A 20,594-nucleotide genomic window follows, 5' to 3' on the forward strand; every position below is an offset into this window, starting at 1 on the left:
GGCCTTTTTTCCAGGTCCTAGGGAGGAAAAGTCTATGAACTGACTGGATTAACAAATTAAAGCTGCTTGCCATGTGGTCAGGTAAGCCCTAGAGCCCTTCCTTGTGCTTCAGAATACTGTAGAGTGAAGAGCAGGACTATCCCTTTCACTAACACCAAGACATTTAATGAGCTTAGCTGTATATAATCTAACCACATCTTTGGTGACCTACAGACCAGTCTTACTAATTAGACATGAATTGTCTTTGTCCCAAAATAGTCTGATTTAGAATATATCTCATTATATTTGAATGACAAAATATTTTAGGAATCACAGTGTTAACACTTCTGCATATCATACAGCAGATGCATTAAAGTACAATGACAGCGTGCTGTTGTGGAGAGAGAGGTATTTTGCGTACACAAGAAAAGTCATTGCCAATAAGTAAAAACAGATGCACTTCTTCTGGACTAGGAAAACAGAGGAAAGAATTTAATAGCAAAAAGTAAAGTAGTTGTGAAGACTCTAATAATATTACCTACGGTAGGAGTTATATCCTGTAGTTCCTTTCATTGTTAATTGTCTCACAAAGTAATGTCAAGTCTTACACTCCTCTCTCTAATATTTTTCCCAGAAGTCCTATATTTGGGTTACATCTACTGGGAAGCATCTCTGCCTCAAGGTGAAGCTACTTGTATAGCATCAATAGATCATCTTAAAAATGTTCCACATAACAGCACTGAGTTTACAGTATGCCTTGAGAATCTCTGTTTATTTATTTATTTTTAAAATATTATTATCGGGTCTATGCAATTTCTTCCAAACTACTGTCAGTGTTGCTCTGTCAAAATATGTGCAGGGGGTTATGGAAAGGGGAAGAATGTGCATTGCCTGGAGGACATAAAACTATGAAGTTACCATCGTCTACTTGCTTCCACTACCCCTCTGAACTGCTTTGTATTACCAGTGACACCCTCAGTAAGAGCAGCAGCTATGGGTTCTTTTTACTGAACACACCAAGACTTCAGTTACTTTTCCACAAATGTTAGCTTCTTAATCTGCTTGAGAAAAGCAATGTTGATTTAATCACCAGTTTCAAACTTAGAAATAGAATGTGTATCTTACACCTCAATGAAATGGTATTCCTTCCCCCCCCCGATCATCCAGAAAGATACTATGATCTGGAAAGGAAAACATAGGTCCACATCATGAACTTACAACTCTGTTTCATCAGGCCACCCTAAACAGATTCAGACCAGTCCAGGCTTCCTTAGACTTAGGTGAGTTATTTAAGACAGTTGTTTGAAAAATTCTTGAGCAGGGTTTTGAGAGCCATCTGGTTTTCTAGAAAAGATTCATCATATCTGTTGCATAATAGTATCTTTTGGAATGTATCTTACCTGTAAATTATCAATTATGTATTTTTCTTTGCTTTAGTAGAGCACAGAAGTCTGAAGTTTGATTTCAGACTTCCTTTTGAACCTCAGAAGAATCTGAGCTATAAAACTGGTCATCTTTCCAGAAGGTTCTTTAAGGGTGTCACTTTACATTTCAGAAGTGAAATTTGTAAGTTTCAGGGATGAAATCATGTCTGCATCAACTGCACCAGAGAAAGTCTTCTTACTGTCGAGCGTTAATTTAAATGGTTGTTGTGTTGATGACTTCAATACATTTTCCCTGGAATTTAGAAATCGTATTTGGGTATAGCGATGGTAGGCATAGAGAAGCAATGTTATAGGCAGTGCATATACCCATTCTAGACATATCTGATTATTTCTTTTGTTGCTTTTAGGTCAACATTTCTCTCTTTAAGCCCATTCTTCACAGTTCTTATGAATAGTACCGTATCATATCAAATATGTATCCGTTGTAGGATACATTACAGTAAGTAGAGCAGGAGTGCATAACAACATTCAACAAAGACAAATGTAAGGTCTTGCACTGGGGAAAACATGATCCAGGAGTGCAGCACAGGCTGGGATCTATCCGGCTGGGGAGCATCTCTGTGGAAAGGGACCTGGGGATCCTGGTGGACCACAAGCTCAATATGAGTGAACAGTGTGCTGCTGCAGCAAAGAAAGCCAACAGGATGCTGGGTTGCATCAACAAGGGCATCACCAGCAGTGATAAAGAAGTCATTATCCCACTCTACTCAGTGCTTGTCAGGCCACACCTGGAATACTGTGTACAGTTTTGGTCCCCGCTGTACAAAAAAGATGTGGACAGGCTGGAGAGGGTCCAGAGAAGGGCCACAAAGGTGATCAAAGGACTGGGAAGCCTGTCATATAAGGAAAGGCTGAGAGAACGGATTTTGTTCAGCCTGGAGAAAAGAAGGCTTAGGGGAGACCTTATCACCGTTTACCAGTATTTAAAGGGTGGCTACAAAGAAGATGGAGATTCCCTTTTTACAAGGAGCCACATGGAAAAGATGAGGGGTAATGGGTACAAGTTATTCCTGGGGAGATTCTGATTGGACACAAGAGGAAAATTTTTCACAATGGGAACAATCAACCATTGGAATAATCTCCCCAGGGAAGTGGTGGATTTTGGGGAAGTTGGGGAACTCTGGACACTTTTAAGATTCGGCTGGACAGGGTGCTGGGCGATCTTGCCTAGACCATGCTTTTGCCAAGAAAGGTTTGACCAGATGATCCTTGAGGTCCCTTCCAACCTGGTATTCTAGGATTCTATGAACTCATACTTTGCATGAGTTTAGTAATTTTCATTGAAAGCACTTAGCGAATTTTAATAAAATTACTTTGTACTGTTCCTGTGAAGTAGATAAATATTACCCATGCAGGTATGCAGGAAAGTTAGACTAACATTTTCCAAAGAAAGCTACCTCCTTCAGCCAATACCTTTTGAAGATACCTTGTAAATATCTGTGTGCATTTTTGTTTTAGGCCTGTTTTTTTGAAAACAGTAAAGGAACTACATGCGTTGGCTTCTGGAGCGCTAAGCATTGTTTTTTACTCTTTGGTCAGTGATACAGAATCAGTGGGTGCACGTGGGAGAAGTCACAGACACATCTCAATAGAATTCCTCTTCCATTAAAAAAAATTCTGAAGAATACCTGAAGATGTTCTGTTTAACAGAACCTACTGCTAGGAAGCATTTCAAGGTTTCTTTCTTCCTGGTAACAATACTGAACTTTAAGGAATTTATCAATTATCATTGTTCAAGCTTAGTCTTATCTGTGTTACCTACTTGGGATTTCTACACGCTATTTAACAACAGCATTTTGCTATCTCCCAGCAAAAATACTCACCACTGTCAATCTGAACTTCCTTCTCTTCTTTGTGAAGCTGTGAATTAATACCAAAATGCTATAAACCTACCTATTTAGCAAAACTGCTTTGCTGAAGACAGCTAGTGTTTGAAATAAATATACCTACACAATTCAGTCAAAAGTCAAAATTAAAAAAAAAGCCAGTGTCATTATTGTACATAAAAAGAATGAGGCAAGAAAACTGTAATAAAAGCGGCTGAAACAAAGACAGTCCTCCCCCACACCCCTAGTACAACTGGAATAAAAGTGTGAAACTGATTAAGAATTTGGTTCGTTCATCTGTTACAGTGCACAAGTGATTTCCCTAGACTACTAAAATAATGTTAGAAGCATTCAGCAGCTGTGATATAGTTTGAAAGTTTTGGAATTTGAGAGCTGTCGATTTCATATGGAATTTTACTACAGTAAAGACTGTACCTATCCTGCAGATGTGTAGTGTTCGAACCAGCTGCAGAAAACAATTACAGAATTAGTCAGCTGGTTCCTTTCTAAAATAATAAGGGGTCTTAGTACAAGTTATAGATATGAATATAAAAATGCAAGAACAATGGGAAGTCATGGCACAAGAAAATATTCTATTTAAGTAAAATTGGAGGGCATTTCACTGAAGTCAATGGTATTACATTGATAAAAGATTAAAGCATTGGCCCCAGCTTATCTGTCCTAAAATTCATTTATCGTACCTGTGGATACCATGAAGATACTTTCATGAATATCTGCCTTCTTCAGATCACAGTTGAGAATGTGATTGTCCTCTCCATGATTGTAAAGGTTAAACAGCATCTTAAAAGCAAAAACTCAAATCACTCTACGCATAAGCTACCAAATGGTGCTTCATAAGAAATAGGAATGATATTCTAGTGATAACTTAGTTTTTTTCCCCCAGAGTGTGAATGTATGAAGCGAGTCAGAACCAGTTTTATGACTTCAGCATCAGCTTCCTGGTGAAATTTTTGGCATCACCCATGGTCTGTATCCATATTTTCTTTCGTCGTGCCTAAATCAGATTTTGTCAATTCCTATTTATCCACTAATCTTGAACAGGGAGAAAAGCCTGTGCACCTGGCCTATAGAAACAAGCGCAAAAGCCACAATAAGCAGTTCCATCTGCTAGAGACTAGAATACAGATTGCTTTGTTAGACTATTCCACTGAAAACAGTTTGTGTATTCCCACATGGTGCATTTCGTGGGAAAGTAAGTCTCATACAGAGTAATGTGGTATGAAATTACAATTCCTTATACAATATTTTTCTTTTCTCTTTTTGTAATCAAAAAGGCAATTAATTATGTCAAGGAGAAATTTAACTATAAATAAGTCTGTAATTCTAATCTGTCTGTGGCAGTGATACCGGATAGAAGCAGTTATTGCAACTTGCTAGATATTACTGGTTAACTTTGTATTTAAAATAAATTCTATTAGATTAAAAAGTCAAGATACAAGTAAGCTTTGTAAATTATTTTCATTGTGGCAGTCTGTTATCGAAGCTTTTTTTTCCTGGGAGGAGACCAAATGCATTTTCAGAAATGTTACACTCACTGCATATACACAGACAAATCTATGCATGCTCAGTGAGCCCCATCACCTGGCTGGGAAGGAGGTGTCGTATACACTCTACCACAAGAATGAAATCTATGGCCCACCTATTTTTCCATGCTGGGTACCGCAGTTTTAGCACAGTGACAGTTCTGCATTATGGAAAAATAAGGGAAAAAATGCAGATAATGTTTTGAATCAAAATTGTAAAATATTCATATAGCTCTTCTTTCATGATTAGAATGTAATCTTATTAAATTTCTCATATAACTATGGTTATAAGAAAAAAAATAGCTAAAACCCTGAAAATGAACCAAGAAAAAAAGCTGACCAAAACCTAATAGACTAGATAAATGAGGCTAATTTGGAATTGAGGAGCAGTATCCCGGTGACTGAATCTCTAGATTTTGTCTTTCCATTACAACTGAAGGTCTTAGATGTATTTTGTACAACACAATTATGAAGTAATTGTTGAACCTGTACTTTAACAGTATCTCTTTTAAAATCAGAAAACCATTAATTTACAAAAAGTAATTCTTTCATCATCTATGTGTTCTAAATATTATTGTCCATCCAGGGAAACAGGTACAAAGGAAGTTGTCTGAAGTTGCAGAATGACGCAGTGGCAAACCTAGAAACTGAATTGGTCATATCTTCTTACTGCTAGGCTTCCTGCCTCTGTTTTTTTTCACCTTATGCTCCTTGGACTGCGACAAAAAGAACAAAAAGTAAGCATTGCATAGTTTGCATATTACAGGAAAACATAATTACTGCGGCCCATCACCATGAAAAAACCCATAAAATTCTAAAGACAAGAACAATCATTATGAACTCCCGTTTGGAGATCTTCTTGCTTTTCTACAGTTTGTAATGTTTAGCACCTGTTCAAGAAATGTCTTCTATAAATAACCATTTTCTGTTTCAGACAAAATTTACATTGAAAATTATCTTGGTGCAGCTGTTCAGTTTTTCTACAATTGTGAATTGCCAAAAGAGGAACAGTAATTCCTTGGGGGCCTCAGAGTTAAATCCTTTTTATTTAACATGATACTATGTAGGGGAGCTGTGATCGAAGTCTAACTATTATTGCTAGCTGTTCTTAGATTTGCTAAAACTGAGAACTGAAAAGTCCTTTGTAGATGATCCTCACTCTTTTACAATTTCTGTGGCTTTCCAGTTCCATAATTACGGACCCTGATGGCACAGTGCCCCAAAAATGAATACTTTGATAATTTGCTGCTCTCTTGTAAGCCTTGTCATCTTCGATGTTCTAGCACACCTCCGCCTTCATGTGAAAACTACTGTGATAAGAGTAAGTAATATTTCTGCAATACTTTGTGGCTATGCGGGGCATTTTCATGTTGTATTTTACACAGAATTGTAAGCATAAAAACTTAAAGAAATCTAAAACCTGGAAAGAGTTTATAAGAATAATATATGGGCTCAAAAATATTAAAGACGTATGCAGTGTGTCCTGCATGAATATGTGTGTTAAGAAGAGTAAATTTTTAAAGCTCTCAAGCTTTACTTGAGCTGTCACTCTATAGAAATACAAATTGCTCCTTTGATATAGAAGTAGTTTTCTGTGTGGAACATGTTTACTGTTCATTGGTTATTGTTTACAATTAATTGAATGCATCTCTTATTTCATAAGGTACTGATTCAAGTGGAGTTCTTTGGATTTGTTTGGGCTCAGGAGTAATTTTAATGCTCACTCTGTTCACCTTAATGGTCTTGTTTAAATGGAAGCACCTAAAGCAACTAAAAGAAAAACTGAAAAACACAGGTGACCAAATAAAATTCTTTATCAAAATAATTTTAGATAATTGTACATTTTTACTACTCTTACCATGTATAAATTTTGCATATAATTTATATTCCAGATTCTGGTAACTGTCTTTGTTGGATTGTTTTGTATTCCTCAAATAGTCTCAATGAACTTATTGAAGTTACTAGGGAATAAAATATCCAGATGGTAACTTGTAGAAGCAGCAATCTCTCTTTGTTTTTATTTTGGATTGTTTTGTTGCATATTCGTAGTTTGCTGGTGTTTGAGAAATCATTTATGAACCCTCAATAGCAAAAGATCTTTATAAGTTTCATCCTCTTCTCATTGAATGTAAAAGGAATTCTACCCAGGTAGAGGATACGCATTCAATATTAGATTTCCATCTTATAAGACCTTAAATAATTTTACTTAATATTCTAGCCTGTGAGAAGCGTATGTGGTATATTTTGGGAAGGTGAAAAAAATTAAGTTATTTTTACATTTTACAAATACTAATATTTGTGGAGTGTTCAGCCAATAAATAATACCTGATTAGAAAATATGTGTTAGATTACTTAAATGTTTATCCTGAAGTATAGGGGCCATATTGTCACAGAACAAAAGATTATCATATATAGCTACAACTTAAAACTTTCACTATGTCTTAAAACTTTCACTAAGGTTAGGAACATAGTTGGAACATAATGAAATTTGGATCTTTAATAACTGTATGTCTGGTATAGCATGATGTATGTACTAAATTAACTTCCGTATATTTACAGACTCTTCTGTGGAGCTGAATAATATTCTCAAGGCTAATACTGAAAGCAGTGTGAATACAGAAGGAATTAGACACTCACTTCAAAGTGAAACATTAATGTATTCAGTGGAAGAATGCACTTGCAGTGACTGTGGCTTGTTAAAACCTCACACTGGCTGTGAAACTTCATTTCCATTACCAGCTACAGAAGAAGGAGCTACTGTTCTAGTTACCACAAAATCTTTTGATTATTGCAACTATATTCTGGGTGCTGGTTGACTGTGAGAGAAGTATATTTTTACTGCATAATAATAAATGAGTTATTCCAGTATAGCTCTTAATCTTAATACTTGCAGTCAGGGGAGAAGGCTAGTACATCATCCCTATAGATCTTCTACTGAGCCTACATTAATATTGTAATATTATTTCTAATTCTAGTATCTCTTTGGTCAAGTATTTCTACATTATTCTCAGGCACTAAACTAGTTACTGGAATTTTTAATTTCTGAAAGTCCCTACATAGGATGGCTTTTTCTGCCTTTAGAGATTGTATCTACTTATGCCGGATATATACAAACCCATCAATAAACAAGTTTTCAAATATATATTTTCTGTTAAACTCAGATCTTGTGCCAAAAATTGCTTGATGGTAGAAATGTTCCAAGAGGCAGAAATGAAAACTCACATTACATCCCCAGTCTTGTAAAGAATAATTTCAAATAGCCCCTATGATGCTTGACATAGGAATGTTCTAATGATGTTCTAATACCTTTGTAGAGTATGGAGTCCCCCCCAGTTCAGATAGCATCTCTGGGTCACACTAAGGGAGGTTGTGGTGCTGTGGAGCACCATACCTGCAATCCCACTGTATTTCCTGATGGTGCAGACTTTCCTTTAAGTGCGAAGCATTTTTCAGACTGTACTCTATAGATTTCTTTCTATTTTACTACCCTTGTTGTATGTACAAGGACTGCTGATTAGATATAGTCATGCTAGGCTCTTTGTGGCCTAAAATTAGGAATATACTTTTGTCTATAATATACTATACTATAATTATAAACAATCTGTAATTAATCTATAACCTATATATTATACTATAATTAATTAGTTATAATACTATTTAAATTTTAAATTTTAAAATAACTATTTTAAATTTTAAAATAACATTAATGTTATTTTCCTAATATTAGGCCAGTTTTAATCCTGGAAAACTGCAACAACAACAGAAGCAATAACCATCTTTCTATTTGTAGATAACTTTCTATTTCAGGTTCTTGCATGAAAGATGAATTAAAATGTTTTAAGACTAGTAAATTATTGCACAAAATCTATGAACAATCACTATTACGGCATCTTTAGGAGGCTGACCACAAAGTTTGGGCCAGTTACGAGTTAGCTGTGTAGGTCTGGCCACACATAGCCAAAAACTCTGAAATAGGCCTACAGCACTATCAAATGTATTATTATTACTTTATCTAGGAACTCTGAAAAAAAAGGTTATGCTCTGTTGCTCGACACAGTGTGGAGCAGTATGTGGCAAATACACAGCACTGTATTGAGACAGCATGCAAATACAAACCAGCAAGATGATGCCTTAAAACAAGCCTACAACATTTAAGAAAATTACATCATTACTTTGCCATTTTTTTGTATTAAGAGGTTTCATAATTTCTGTACCGTTTTTGAAACATGAACCTTTCGGGGCTTTTAGCTTACATAGCACATATGACAGTACAGAACATTTTATGTCCATTTTCCTCATCTTTCATTTGCCCGGTATTTCTTCACTTCCCCGTAGAATTACTGCACGAGGCAGACCGTTAGGCTTTCTGTAAAGCGGAGGGATTGCCACAGGACTTCCCGCCGGGGCTGGGCGCACCCTGGGCGCCCCTGCGTCCCCCCGCCCGCGGGAAGGTTTGCTGCTGGCGGAGGAGCGGGCTAGCGCCAGCGCCAGAGCCGCCGCTCGGAAGGAGACGAACAGCTTCGCGCCTTTTTCCCAGGGGCGGCACGCGGCGCTTGCAGCCGCACGCCCGGCAGGAGCCCGCGCTCGGCGGTGGTGAGGGAAGGCGACACCGTGAGGGCTCGCTGCGGCCAAGGCTGCGGGCGCTGAAGAGCCCTCTGCCGCACGCCGGGACCGCCGCCGCCACGGCACGGAGCGGTGTTTACCTTCCGGGGCGGTGGGGCGGAGTTCCGGGGTGGAGTGTGTGTGCGCTGGCCGGCCCGGCTTTGGGCTGTGCGGGAGGAGGGACCGGGTCCGGTGGACGGAGGGTGCGAGCCCCGCGGCCACCATGAGTGGTGAGTGGAGGACTCGAGCGGGGACCTCTCCGCTACCAGGGCACGCTTGGTGAGGCCGCCGGGTCTCTGGGGTACTGTCGGGGCTGGTGCGGGCAGACCTTGCCCGGGGGGTCCCCGCAGCTCTGCTACCTGCTCGGTCAGGTGTGGCCCTGTCCGCTGTGGGCCGAGGCCGTTTTCTCCCCCCTTGCTTTTCCCCGGTGGGGCTGGGGGCTGTGGCGTGGTGAGGCAAAGGAGACTTTGGCCTCTCTGGCCCCGCAGTGCGGGGTAGGGCTCAGCCCCTGCCTGTATCACCACACCCCGCTCCTCGTTTTGGCTCCCAGAGCCCCCCAGAAGTGGTGTTTTACCTCGTTTTAAGTCCTAAAGCCTGCCTTTGACCGTGACACTGGCTCACAGCACAAGTGATGCTGGTCTCGGGGATCTCCATTGCCTCAACTGTGCAAAATCACAGGAAATATTCTCGAGAAAATAAACGACCAAGAAAAAATAATAATTAAAAAAATATGAACTTACTAACATGCAGTTGGTGAGAAAGGTGAGAAGCATGACTAGTGGAAAAAGTAGCCCCTTCCAGTATTTAGGGTGCATTGTTGCTGTTTGTCTAACTCAGTCCTGACAGGTGTGTGTTGTTTATGGATGTGTTCATTTCTGGCCTCCGTGTTACAGTGAAGTGGTGTGTGTGGGTGTGCTAAATCCTGAGGTTTTTGAGGTGTTTGTGAGGGGACATATTAAAAATCTTTGCATGAGAATTAGGACCCATAAACTTTAGGACTGGAGGAAGCATAGCCACTTGAATGGGCCAGTATGGAGAGTTGTTTGGTAGGATGAAGGAAGAAATTTTAATAGATTTTTCCTGTAAATATAAAGGATGTCTTAAAATGCACTGGCAAGGGTTTGTTTGGGGTTTTTTTAAGAAGGGAGATGCTTTAGTAAATGCTTTCATGGGTCTGCTTATACAACTTCAGTAATGGAAGTTGCAGGCAACACTCTGCACCTGAAAATTAGATTGTATGTTTTTCTCCCACCCTGATTTAATACATGATGAGATCTGTTGCCAAAGATAATAAGAAAAAAATTGAAGAGTTAACTGGAGTAACTAAATGCTGCATGTTTTATGGATAGCAGTAATTTCTGAAAATGAAAGCAAAAATGAAAATGAAAACACTTCAGTTGTATTTTTCTCTGTTTTCTCACCTTTGTGGTAAGAAGAAAACGAAAGATTTTTATGGAAGAAGACATGAGGGGAAAAAAAAGATTATTGTGGGGAAAACTGTTAATTAGCATTGTGAAAAATGCAAGTAACAGTCAAATCTTTCAAACCATGGAAAAAGAAAGTTTCTCAAATGTTTCAGATCTTGACACAATATAGACTAAATCCTAATTCTGAAGTTTTTAAGAGTCAGGATTTTCATATGGAAAACCTCAGCCCTTCAAGACGAGTTCAGGCTGGGACTAGCCTTGTGCAAATTTGTGCAAATTGGAGCCTAAATCTTCCTAGGAGAGTCAGCTTTGGGAGCTCTGTTTGAATTCTGTGACTTAAAAGGCAAGGTGGCACCTCTTGTGGCATAAAGCCTCATCATGTCGTTATTTTTAATACCTTTAATCTTTTTTTTTTTTTAAATAACAATGAAGAGATACAGGTTTATGAGGAGAGAAAACATTTAATTACTTAAAATAGAATAATGCCTAAGGTGGCATTAAGGTTAGTAGCTCAATTGCATGGCTAACCTCCCATGTGTAGCCCTTGCCAAGACCTATATGACTTTTCCAACAATTTTGATTAGACAGCAAGATAACGAAAAGAACACTAATTTTGCACTTTACCAAACATTACTGTTATACAATACTGTACAGTATTTTTCCAGAATAATGTAAGTGGAACCGATCAGGACAGAGAAATGTGTATCATTATCATGCTTGTTTCAGATAAAGGAGATAGCTAATGTTAACATCATCAAATTTAACCACGTCCTTTTTTTAGCTGCTGTAGTAGCACTGTCTACACTTATTTCCCTGCCCAATTTTAGCCCTTAAAAGAAAAAGGGCTGCTCCTAAAATATAGATAGAAGAACCTCTTTCCTTAATGGCTGTAATTATTTTTAACGTATATTTTTTTAGCTACAGTGTGTTTCTAGTGGATGTGAAGGTAACTTCCTGTTGATTTGAGCATTACTTTAATATTACTAATGCTACTTACTAATTACATACTCATACTTTATTGGACAGTGTTGAATAGGCTAAACTTTAAAGGGAAGTAACACAAGGATACTAGATTTATGTACTTGTCAAGAATTAGGGGTATTGTCACTTGTTTAATGACAGTTTCAAAAAACATACAAAAATGCGACTAATTCAGGATGAGGCAGTAGAATCATAATAATGTAGTACAAGGTAGTATTTAAATTAGGTCTGTGTTTGTTTTATCTTAAACTTGTACCCTCACAGCCTGTACTAGTGCAAGCAAAAGGAATTGCAGTCTGAAATTTTGCATACAAGACTTCAAGAAGTATGTAAGAGCAATCTGAGATTTATTTTTTTTAACCTATATGCTACATGTGGTGCTGAAGAGAGCTGTACCTATAAAGAATTGGATGAAAATCCTGTTTTCCTTTACTTGCATAGTCAGTTTTCTTCTGCTGTAGGTGTGGATATTTCTGTCAGGGTATGGAGAGAAGTTTGTTTTAAAAATAGGAAAGCATGACCCTGAACAACAAAAGATGACAAGGGTCACAGAGGCAGGTGCAGTACCTGAGCCTATTTTTATCCCTTTTTGACTGAGATGTTGATGGGAGTCTCTTTAAGTTTCTTAGTTTTTGCAACCTTATACTTATGTTTTCACAATTATTTTTAGACTCATGTATGAACTTCCTTTTTTGTTGCGATGGTCTAAATATAGCCTTTTTTCTGAGTAGTGTTGTTTTTATGCATTCTATGTTTCGCATTTGTGTGTGTGTTACTGCAGTTTTTACCACTATTCTGAATCAGTAGAAGGGTATTTTGGTCAGTTTGTAATACACTGTTAGTCTTTAAATCAACTGGAGTTGATCACACTTAATTGATGTGAATGAAAATGCTTTTTTGGTGCGAATGAAAATTAATCTGAAAATATGCTTCTTTTTTTTTTAAAGACTTAGTTTAGAAAATGAAGGCTGTAAAAGAGCAAAATCTTAAATAGAGTTGGTAGAGATTTATTTTTACTTTCCACCTACTTGAAACAAAAACATTGCTGAATAGTACTACATTTTCTAGGCTTATTACAAAGAAAAATATATCCTCTGCTTGAAAAAACACACAATTTAATCTTTCAATTTTTAAAAAATCTTAGACTTTGTGAATAGGCTAACATTTTTTAACCTCAGAAGTCTTTGACTTTTTTTTTCTACCTGCAAAATTCCTGTGTTAAGCACAGCAATAGAAGAATTCTGAAGATGTGCATTGAGCAGAAACCTCGGCCAGCCCTCAGTATAGATATTATGTGGCCTCATAGCCCTGTTAATGGTGAGGGTGATCTGAACTGCTTATGGAAATTATTGATTGTAATCACGTGTAGTCATAATTGTTACAAGTACAAGTTTACAAGTAAAATAAAGACAAAATACACATTACACTGGGCTCAGTCTGTGTAAATTTAAGGCTGTTTGATATCACATGCTTTAGTCTTTTAGAATGTCAATTAGTATAGTGATCATCTGTAAGTTTTCTGTATTTATGCATTTTTTATATCGTTCACAGTCTGGTATCTAGTTGCAAACCATTTCTGTGTTACCAAATAGATACAAAGATGCCAAAGAGATGTGAATTTAAAAACTAGCATGTATTACATTTCGAAGACAAACTTAACCCACATACTTAGTATTTTCATTTGATAGATGTTTTTCAGGTTGTGAAATTATTAATTACATGCATTTGTTCTGAAGTAGTCTCAAACTGTTAATAGAAAGAGAAATGTTGCATTATGCCTATTCTCGCAGGTATGTGGATAGTATAAGACTGTAGAAGTAATGAGTTTTGAAACAGTAGAGAAAACGGGCAGGTTTGTGTATATTCCATGTTACTGTGCATGAGGGGTTGTACTAAAAGTGGGGACTTAATTGTCTTCCTTATTTTACAGTTATGTGTTTTATTATAAGGCATTTAGATGCATAGGCATGTGTCTCCATTTTTGGCAATGCATGCATGGTAACAACACTGAATATAATTTAATAGAATTGTAGTCTCTGAAGGAGCACAAAGTGGAGTAGCAGGGATTATATGAATTTAACATTATCTTCACAGTGGCATAACTGGCATAGTTGTTTGGAAGTTAAAACCTACTTGGTATGGGGTTTGTGTCTAGAGCCCTTTACTAGCATTGAACATTGTTTGCATCTTCACCTGAGTTTGCACGCATCGGAGTATTTGACTAACGGAACCAAACCTCATACATCACATGTCTGCACACTTTGAGACAGAGTTCAAAATCGGAAGTATAACTTCTTGAAAATCCACTGTAATGGGCTAAATAAGTGTTGTGAAGCTTAGTTAGCTAGCAGCTACATTTGCATGTTTTTCCTATTGTCTTCTTTATTGTGGCATTGTGTACTACAGACTTACTGTGGGGTTTTTCTTCTTCTAATCTCATCTTTAAGATGAAACAAAGGCAGAATAATTTCAGTAGGACAAATTCTGTCCCCTCCTGCTTGTTTAGGAGCAAACTACTTTGAATGGGATTATGAAGAAAGGAAATTCTGGGGTTGGGATCTTGCAGTGTTGGACAGCGAGAGGAAGAGACACATATCTTTGATGTAATTTCTATTTACTAGAGGACTAATTGTGTGGTGTTTGATTTTCACTATCTGGAGGAACTTGCTCATGCAGAGTTTTGATAATTGGCTTTCACTTTATGCATATATTAGTTGTATGTTCTTTGGGAGGAAAAGAAGAATAGAATGACTTTAATTCCAGAGAGCTCACGGAGGTTCTTGAAGAATATTTTGAACTTAAGCTCAGAATAAAGAATGATAGAGGTGATGTAGGTTAATTAAACAATAAATTTTACACATATTAACGGGAGTTTATAAAGCATATTCCGACAAGCGAAGTATTATGCTATTTGTTGTTGAAGTGATTGAGAAGTTAAAGATTGTCTTGTGTAGTTGCTTGTATAGTAACAAACTAGATTTTATAGGTGTTAATCAGGAAGAACTATGCTGGTAGTTAAATTTTAAGGGATTTATTGTAACAATTGCTCTCTGCTTACCTGACTTAAAACTCTTTCTGCAGTAAGGTTGTTTGACAGTAAGAAGATATTCCTGATGTCTCTTTCTCATTTTCCATTCTTTTCTTGTGCTATGATGATGCAGTACCCTCGTAGTTGTCCCAGTATGAATATTTATGGGGTTGCAGTGCGAGCTCCATCTTACACCTAATCCAACCACCAACAACAAAAAAATAAATAAAAAAAAATCTCTTAAATTAGGTCAGTTCCAGGCTTGCAGTATGGCCCCACAGGTGGTTGTGCTAAGAAGCTAGGGGCAAGCTGTGCTGGTTGTGCACAATTATACTATATTTGGTATTGCTGCAATATACCTGTTATCATGAAACCAGAATCTTACTAAAATAAGACTCTAGATGATATTTCAAACAGTATTCCTGCATATGAGAGAAAGGCTACTTGAAACCTCAAAGCACAGACTTATACTGCATCATTTTACTTACAGAAAATACATTAATACATTTAATAGAATAATTGTCATGGGAAGAAAGTTTTCAGGGCCCGAATGTATTTTTCTTAAAAAATTATTTATTTTAAAATGATATAATTTTGTTGAATTTCAGGTTCACAGAACAATGACACTAAACGACAGTTTCTTCTAGAACGGCTACTGGATGCAGTTAAACAGGTGAGAAATCTGATACATATTTCCACAGTATACTTACTCGGAGTTGTCAGTACCAGCAGGAACTGTCTTTGCCCTTTTTTCTCTTCTTTACGAGCCAAAGAAGAAATCTTGTCTTTCACACAGTACTACTGAGTTGTTGTGTCTGCTAGCAAACAACTGTTATGCAGTATTTGTTTAAAATTCTTGTTCTTGACATATTATATCTGTAATATTTATATATATTATAAATATATATAATAATATAGAGTATATATTATAAATATGTATTTGTAATACTTATTTGACTGAACTAAGTTGTAGTCTACAGCAAAGGCTAAATTGGTTAACATTTTACAGTAGCAGCTTTTCTTCTTTACACTAGGATTTTAGTGAATGGTTAAAATACAGGTAAAGATGGGATTTATTTATGGATGGATGTATCTTGCGTCAACATGAAGTTCAGCAAGTAGGATTTCATAGACTAGATTCGATTTAGGAGAGCTTGGGAGGCAAAAGAATGCCTCAAAAGTAAGCCAAATGATACGTTTTATGAAGAATGACTCTTCTGTAATTGTAGCACTGAGCTGAATAGGAGCAGTGTTTGTTTTTGTGGGTGTACATTTAAAACTCAAAAGTAGTAATTTTTACTCAATTTTAAATTTATTGAAGGATCTGCAGGTGTATTGTTCTGGCTAGCAAGAATATATTTGAACTGTAAGAGTTGCCCGTTTAGTGGAACAGGATGCTGTAAAGCACTTTTTGGTTACAGGCTGTATTTGCCAATGCTTTATTTTGTACTTCTTCCTTTTCTGTTATGACTTTGTTTCTTATATGGAAATATTTCAGAATATTGAGTTTGTTAGTGTAACAAGAATTTCTTAAAATCTGTTTATTGCAGTGTCAAATACGGTTTGGAGGAAGAAAAGAAATTGCTTCAGACTCTGATAGCAGGTAAAATAGTCTGAGAAAGTTTTAACATGCTTAGATTATGTATCATAATGACATAAAACATATGGCACAAGATATTTGACGTGCTCAAAAAAACCCCTAGTTCCTTTTGTTTACACAAACACTGACATGGGACTCTAAATTTTTCATCTTATTACAAATTTGACAGCTTAACAAAGAGTGTTCTTCTGTATGAAGTTACAAGTGTTTAAGTGGCTGCAGAGTTCATGACAAAGCATTGAATTCTGAGGTCTAAACATGAGATTGGGAGAATTTACTTTCCCTAAAACCTCTTTTAAAATGAATGCATATTTATTACCAATAAACCTGTGTTTCGTGAAGCTTGACACTTCAGTGTCAAGTGTGTTTAACACATAGTCATTAAGAAAATTTTCATTCTTATTCTTTTCTTATTCCTGACATGTTTTAAACCTGTTTTTCTTCTTTTTCTGTAAAGAAGTTGTTCCTTTTTATTAATGTAAGTCAAAAAAGTAATTTAATTCCTATTAGTTGCATTTGTTGTTGGATATGACATATTGGTTTTTAAGGCTTTTAAGTTGATGACTGGCGGACAGAAAGTGCAGTTCTTTTTGTATCCTATTGAGTCTTTCTCTGAATCTGTCCTATCAAAGAATCTCAGATAAATAAAACACCAGGATTAAATGCAGTTGTTTGTTGTCCCTGAAGTTTGACTCTGCCTTTTGGGAAGAAGTTAATTATCTGTTGACCATTTATAAATGATGCATAAAGTTCTCTCCAATCCCCTCCCAATTCAGTCCTTAAGAACATGTCTAAGGGTGTGGTTTCATGACTTCTGGAAAGCCAACATAACAATTCATTGCTACTGAAGGGATGGGGAGGGTTCAATTATCTCCTTAAGGTCCCTGACTTCAGTACTACTCCTTTCTACCACCTTTTTAAGTAATGCCTGGTGATCATCCAGTCCCCTCTGAATTAATTTAGTAAAAGAAGAAATAATGGAAAAGGATAACTTTCTGCCATTTTAGTGAGTTAAATCAGTAAAATGTCTGGTGAATGCTAGCGTTGCTGCAAGGAGGGGAAGATCATGCAGCTAGAAGCAATGGGAAGTGCAGAAGAGGAGGAAGAAGCAACAAGGGATGAGAGGGCAAACCCATCTCCTTTCAGGAGCAGCTTGTAATGCAGCTCTTGTGCATTACCTGTGTGTGAAATTCCAGGCTAGTGCTACTCCATGGCAGCTTAAGCCTGTCTGACTTTTGGCTACTCCTGTTATCCTGTCCTGCCCTTAACTGTTTCAGCCTACAGTGTTTTGGGGAAACAGACTTAGAGTAATAGTGTTCTATTGAACTAGCATAGTGGAAACAGTTCCGTACAGCATTTGTTCAGCACAGGGTTTGATGGACAGAAGCTGGTGCAAGGGAGGAAGCAAGAAGGTGCAGGTGGGATAAAGGGATGGTGGGGCTGAAGCACCTAGCAGTTGGACTGGCTGTGCAGCTATAGCTGTTGGCACAGAAGCATCAACTAGAGATAGTTATTTAATCTTTACTGTTTAGTTTATGTGAGACAATGTATTGACGACGTTTGCCTTTGTAGTAGATTGTGTAAACTCGGCTAGAAGGAGGTACCTCCTATGTAGAGCAAATTCTCTGGATCTAAAAATTCTTCTTTGTTGCTCAGTTTGCTTGCACAACTGCTTTGCTGCAGTTGTTTAATAATTTGAATGTTGACCTTTAGTATTTGTCTTCTGATAAATGGTGAGAGTTAGGATTCCAAGGATATAATGCTGGCCAAATTTTACTTATAAATATTTTCCTTAGAATTCAGTAGACGTGCTGAATAATGGATTATAGCTAGGCAGTTTCAGGATTAAAAAGGAAGTGGAGATTACATTAATAGATTCTTTTTTTTCCTAAATTCCATGGTGCTTGAGCTTGTTACTATGCTAAATATTGTGACATAATTTTGAAAATGAGGATAGTCTGAGAATTGAGATCACAATCCAGTAAAATCCATGACTCTCCAAGTTGTGTTCTCCCAGTTGGTTTTTTTTGAAATTATAATTGTTCAAAGTTCTACTATGTCTATGTAAACTAGACTTCTCCATGTTTTTCTGTATTTGTTTATTTAACATACCCTTGTGATGCTGTCTAGTAAATACACTATGTATATTGGGCATTGTAGAATACCTGATTTTTTAAAATTTTATTTTGTTTTACTAGTGGCTAAACTTTCCTGTAAAATACTGCACAGTTTTCTTGCTTTGATTCTCAGTGCACATGGATTTTTAATAATATGAGCTCTTTCACAGAACCTTGTTTCTGTTCTGCTTTTTCTGAATCGAAAAAGTCAAGTAGATTTTTTTTTTTTTTTTCTTGGGGGTCATGTATCTGCTGGAATTTCCATTTGTAACAGCAGCAGTCTTTTTGGCAAAAATTAATCACAACTGCTCCACAATCATCTTAAGTATTGTTTGAGTTATATTCTGCTTTATTAGTAAAGTTTTCCTAACAAAGTAAAGTTTTCCTAACATAGATGTACTGGAAAGCATTATGTGTTAAAAACTCTTCTGTCTAGGGCAATTACGGTTAATATATCTCTTTTTCTGTAAGGATTCCTCCTGAGATCTTGTGCTTTTTTGTGACCCTGAATAGAACTCTGTACTTCTGGAATGCCGGGGCAGAGTCCTGAGCCACTTTCTCAAGTGTTTTTATTTATTTGCTTGAACTTGGTTAAAGTATCTGTCCTTACTTGTAGTAATCAGCTTTGGCAGCCAGGTGACAACTTTCTCAAAGCTTAAGTATTGTGTACTTAATGGCAAAAGTAAAACTTAGAGAAAATAAGATTTCAAACAAACAGATTGCATTCATGTCTGTTATACCTTAAGCCTTACTATTCTCTGTAGGTTACTATAATATTCCTTTCTTTGGCAGGCAGAATTTTAAAACTTTGCTGGTTTTACAGTGTTTCTACCTGTGTGAAAATTGATTTATTAACTGGGTTATGTTTAAAAAAAAATCAGGAAATTTATAAATAGCATTGTAGAGAACAACATCAAAAACGGAAGATTCAACACATCTCCAGAAAAATCTTTCTTGTTTCCCTATGCCTAGGATTTCTGAAGGACATTAAAATGTACGTTTAATTGTTTTCCTAGGCTTGAATTATAGTGTACTAATGCTAATTAACAAAATTGTCTATTAATTGTATAGGAGGTTATAGCATATTTTCAGAAAATCATTCATTGCATGTGTAGTACAAAGTATATTTATGAAAATATAATTGCATTACATGAAAAGTAAGTAATCTGAAGCTGAAATAACATGACTAACAACCAGTATAGCAGGTGAGGATGATTTCTTAAATTGATTGCCAGTTCTTCTGAATGTAACTTGTGCCCCAGCTTTGGGTAGTCATGACGAGATTGTGGGTATAAGTAGATTATACTGTTTGCAAATAATGAGATTAGTACATACAAGGGGTCTTTCACTACATATAAGATAATGGTTCACCTTTACATTCTCTATTCAGAGATTTGGAATAAACCTGCTCTACAGAAACATAGTTGACTGTTCTTTTCACATGATTTCTTTAAAAATTCTGTTGCAGAGTCACTTGTTTGTGTGCTCAGTTTGAAGCTGTGTTACAGCATGGTCTGAGGAGGAGCCGAGGACTAGCATTAACAGCAGCAGCGATCAAACAGGCAGCAGGTTTCTCCAGTAAAACTGAAACAGGTAATTCGTTAATCATAACTATTCTATTTTAAACAGTTGATAAGTGCAAACAAGTGATATGATTTCTAAAGGAAGTTTTAAGCAATGCACCAAACTGCAGACTGTTCGTAGCATACTTAATACTTGGACCCTCATTAAGCAGTCAAAATGGTTATTGCTTTCTTAATCTAGTTTAACTTTCATACCAAGTTTCTCTAGAAGTTTTGGTGTTTGGAAATCTGCACTTCCTACAGTTGCATCATGAATAGTATCATTGGCAAATTTCTTTTGAATTCTGGTAGGGATAAACGTTGTGTAATTGTGCTGTTAAGTTTTTACTACAACATTTTCATTCTTAGACTTGTCTTACTCTGTTCTTTAACTGCCATATTCTATAGCATCAGATATGTTTAACTTCTAAGTATTGATGTAATTTTAAAAACAAAGGTTACATTACTTATATTGGTTGAGTT

General features: G+C 36.7%; 2 protein-coding genes across 6 annotated transcripts in view; both read left to right on the forward strand.

Annotated features, from left to right (window-relative positions):
- The first annotated feature begins 785 nt into the window (after positions 1–785).
- On the forward strand, positions 786–7,900 carry TNFRSF17 (TNF receptor superfamily member 17). 2 transcript variants are annotated; one of them, XM_075514831.1, is made up of 5 exons: positions 786–1,259; positions 5,381–5,531; positions 5,981–6,115; positions 6,458–6,589; positions 7,354–7,900. In XM_075514831.1, the coding sequence occupies exons 3-5, from the start codon at positions 6,001–6,003 to the stop codon at positions 7,608–7,610; spliced, it is 504 nt and encodes a 167-aa protein (XP_075370946.1). In that variant the 5' UTR covers positions 786–1,259; positions 5,381–5,531; positions 5,981–6,000; the 3' UTR covers positions 7,611–7,900. The 2 variants fall into 2 exon arrangements, with proteins under 2 accessions (XP_075370946.1, XP_075370947.1); XM_075514832.1 differs by lacking the exon at positions 786–1,259 and adding an exon at positions 1,273–4,236.
- A 1,639-nt stretch (positions 7,901–9,539) lies between these two features.
- The window catches only part of SNX29 (sorting nexin 29), a 142,262-nt gene continuing 131,207 nt past the window's right edge, over positions 9,540–20,594 (forward strand). For all 4 annotated transcript variants that reach the window (XR_012777580.1, XM_075514826.1, XM_075514828.1 and 1 more), the window contains exons 1-4: positions 9,540–9,626; positions 15,441–15,505; positions 16,383–16,435; positions 20,018–20,142. Coding sequence is in view for 3 of the 4 variants with exons in the window: in XM_075514826.1 (XP_075370941.1) it covers positions 9,620–9,626; positions 15,441–15,505; positions 16,383–16,435; positions 20,018–20,142 (250 nt within the window). In the remaining variant the exon portion in view is untranslated. The remainder of the gene's footprint in view (positions 9,627–15,440; positions 15,506–16,382; positions 16,436–20,017; positions 20,143–20,594) is intronic.

Source organism: Mycteria americana, chromosome 12 (assembly GCF_035582795.1).
Source record: "Mycteria americana isolate JAX WOST 10 ecotype Jacksonville Zoo and Gardens chromosome 12, USCA_MyAme_1.0, whole genome shotgun sequence".
NCBI lineage: Eukaryota > Metazoa > Chordata > Aves > Ciconiiformes > Ciconiidae > Mycteria > Mycteria americana.

Excerpts from the sequence above, each read along its gene's own strand:
- TNFRSF17 (XM_075514831.1), top strand. The coding sequence starts at position 6,001 with ATGGCACAGTGCCCCAAAAATGAATACTTTGATAATTTGCTGCTCTCT. Across the intron at positions 6,116-6,457 it reads TGAAAACTACTGTGATAAGA|GTACTGATTCAAGTGGAGTT; the intron begins GTAAGTAATATT and ends TTATTTCATAAG. Across the intron at positions 6,590-7,353 it reads AGAAAAACTGAAAAACACAG|ACTCTTCTGTGGAGCTGAAT; the intron begins GTGACCAAATAA and ends GTATATTTACAG.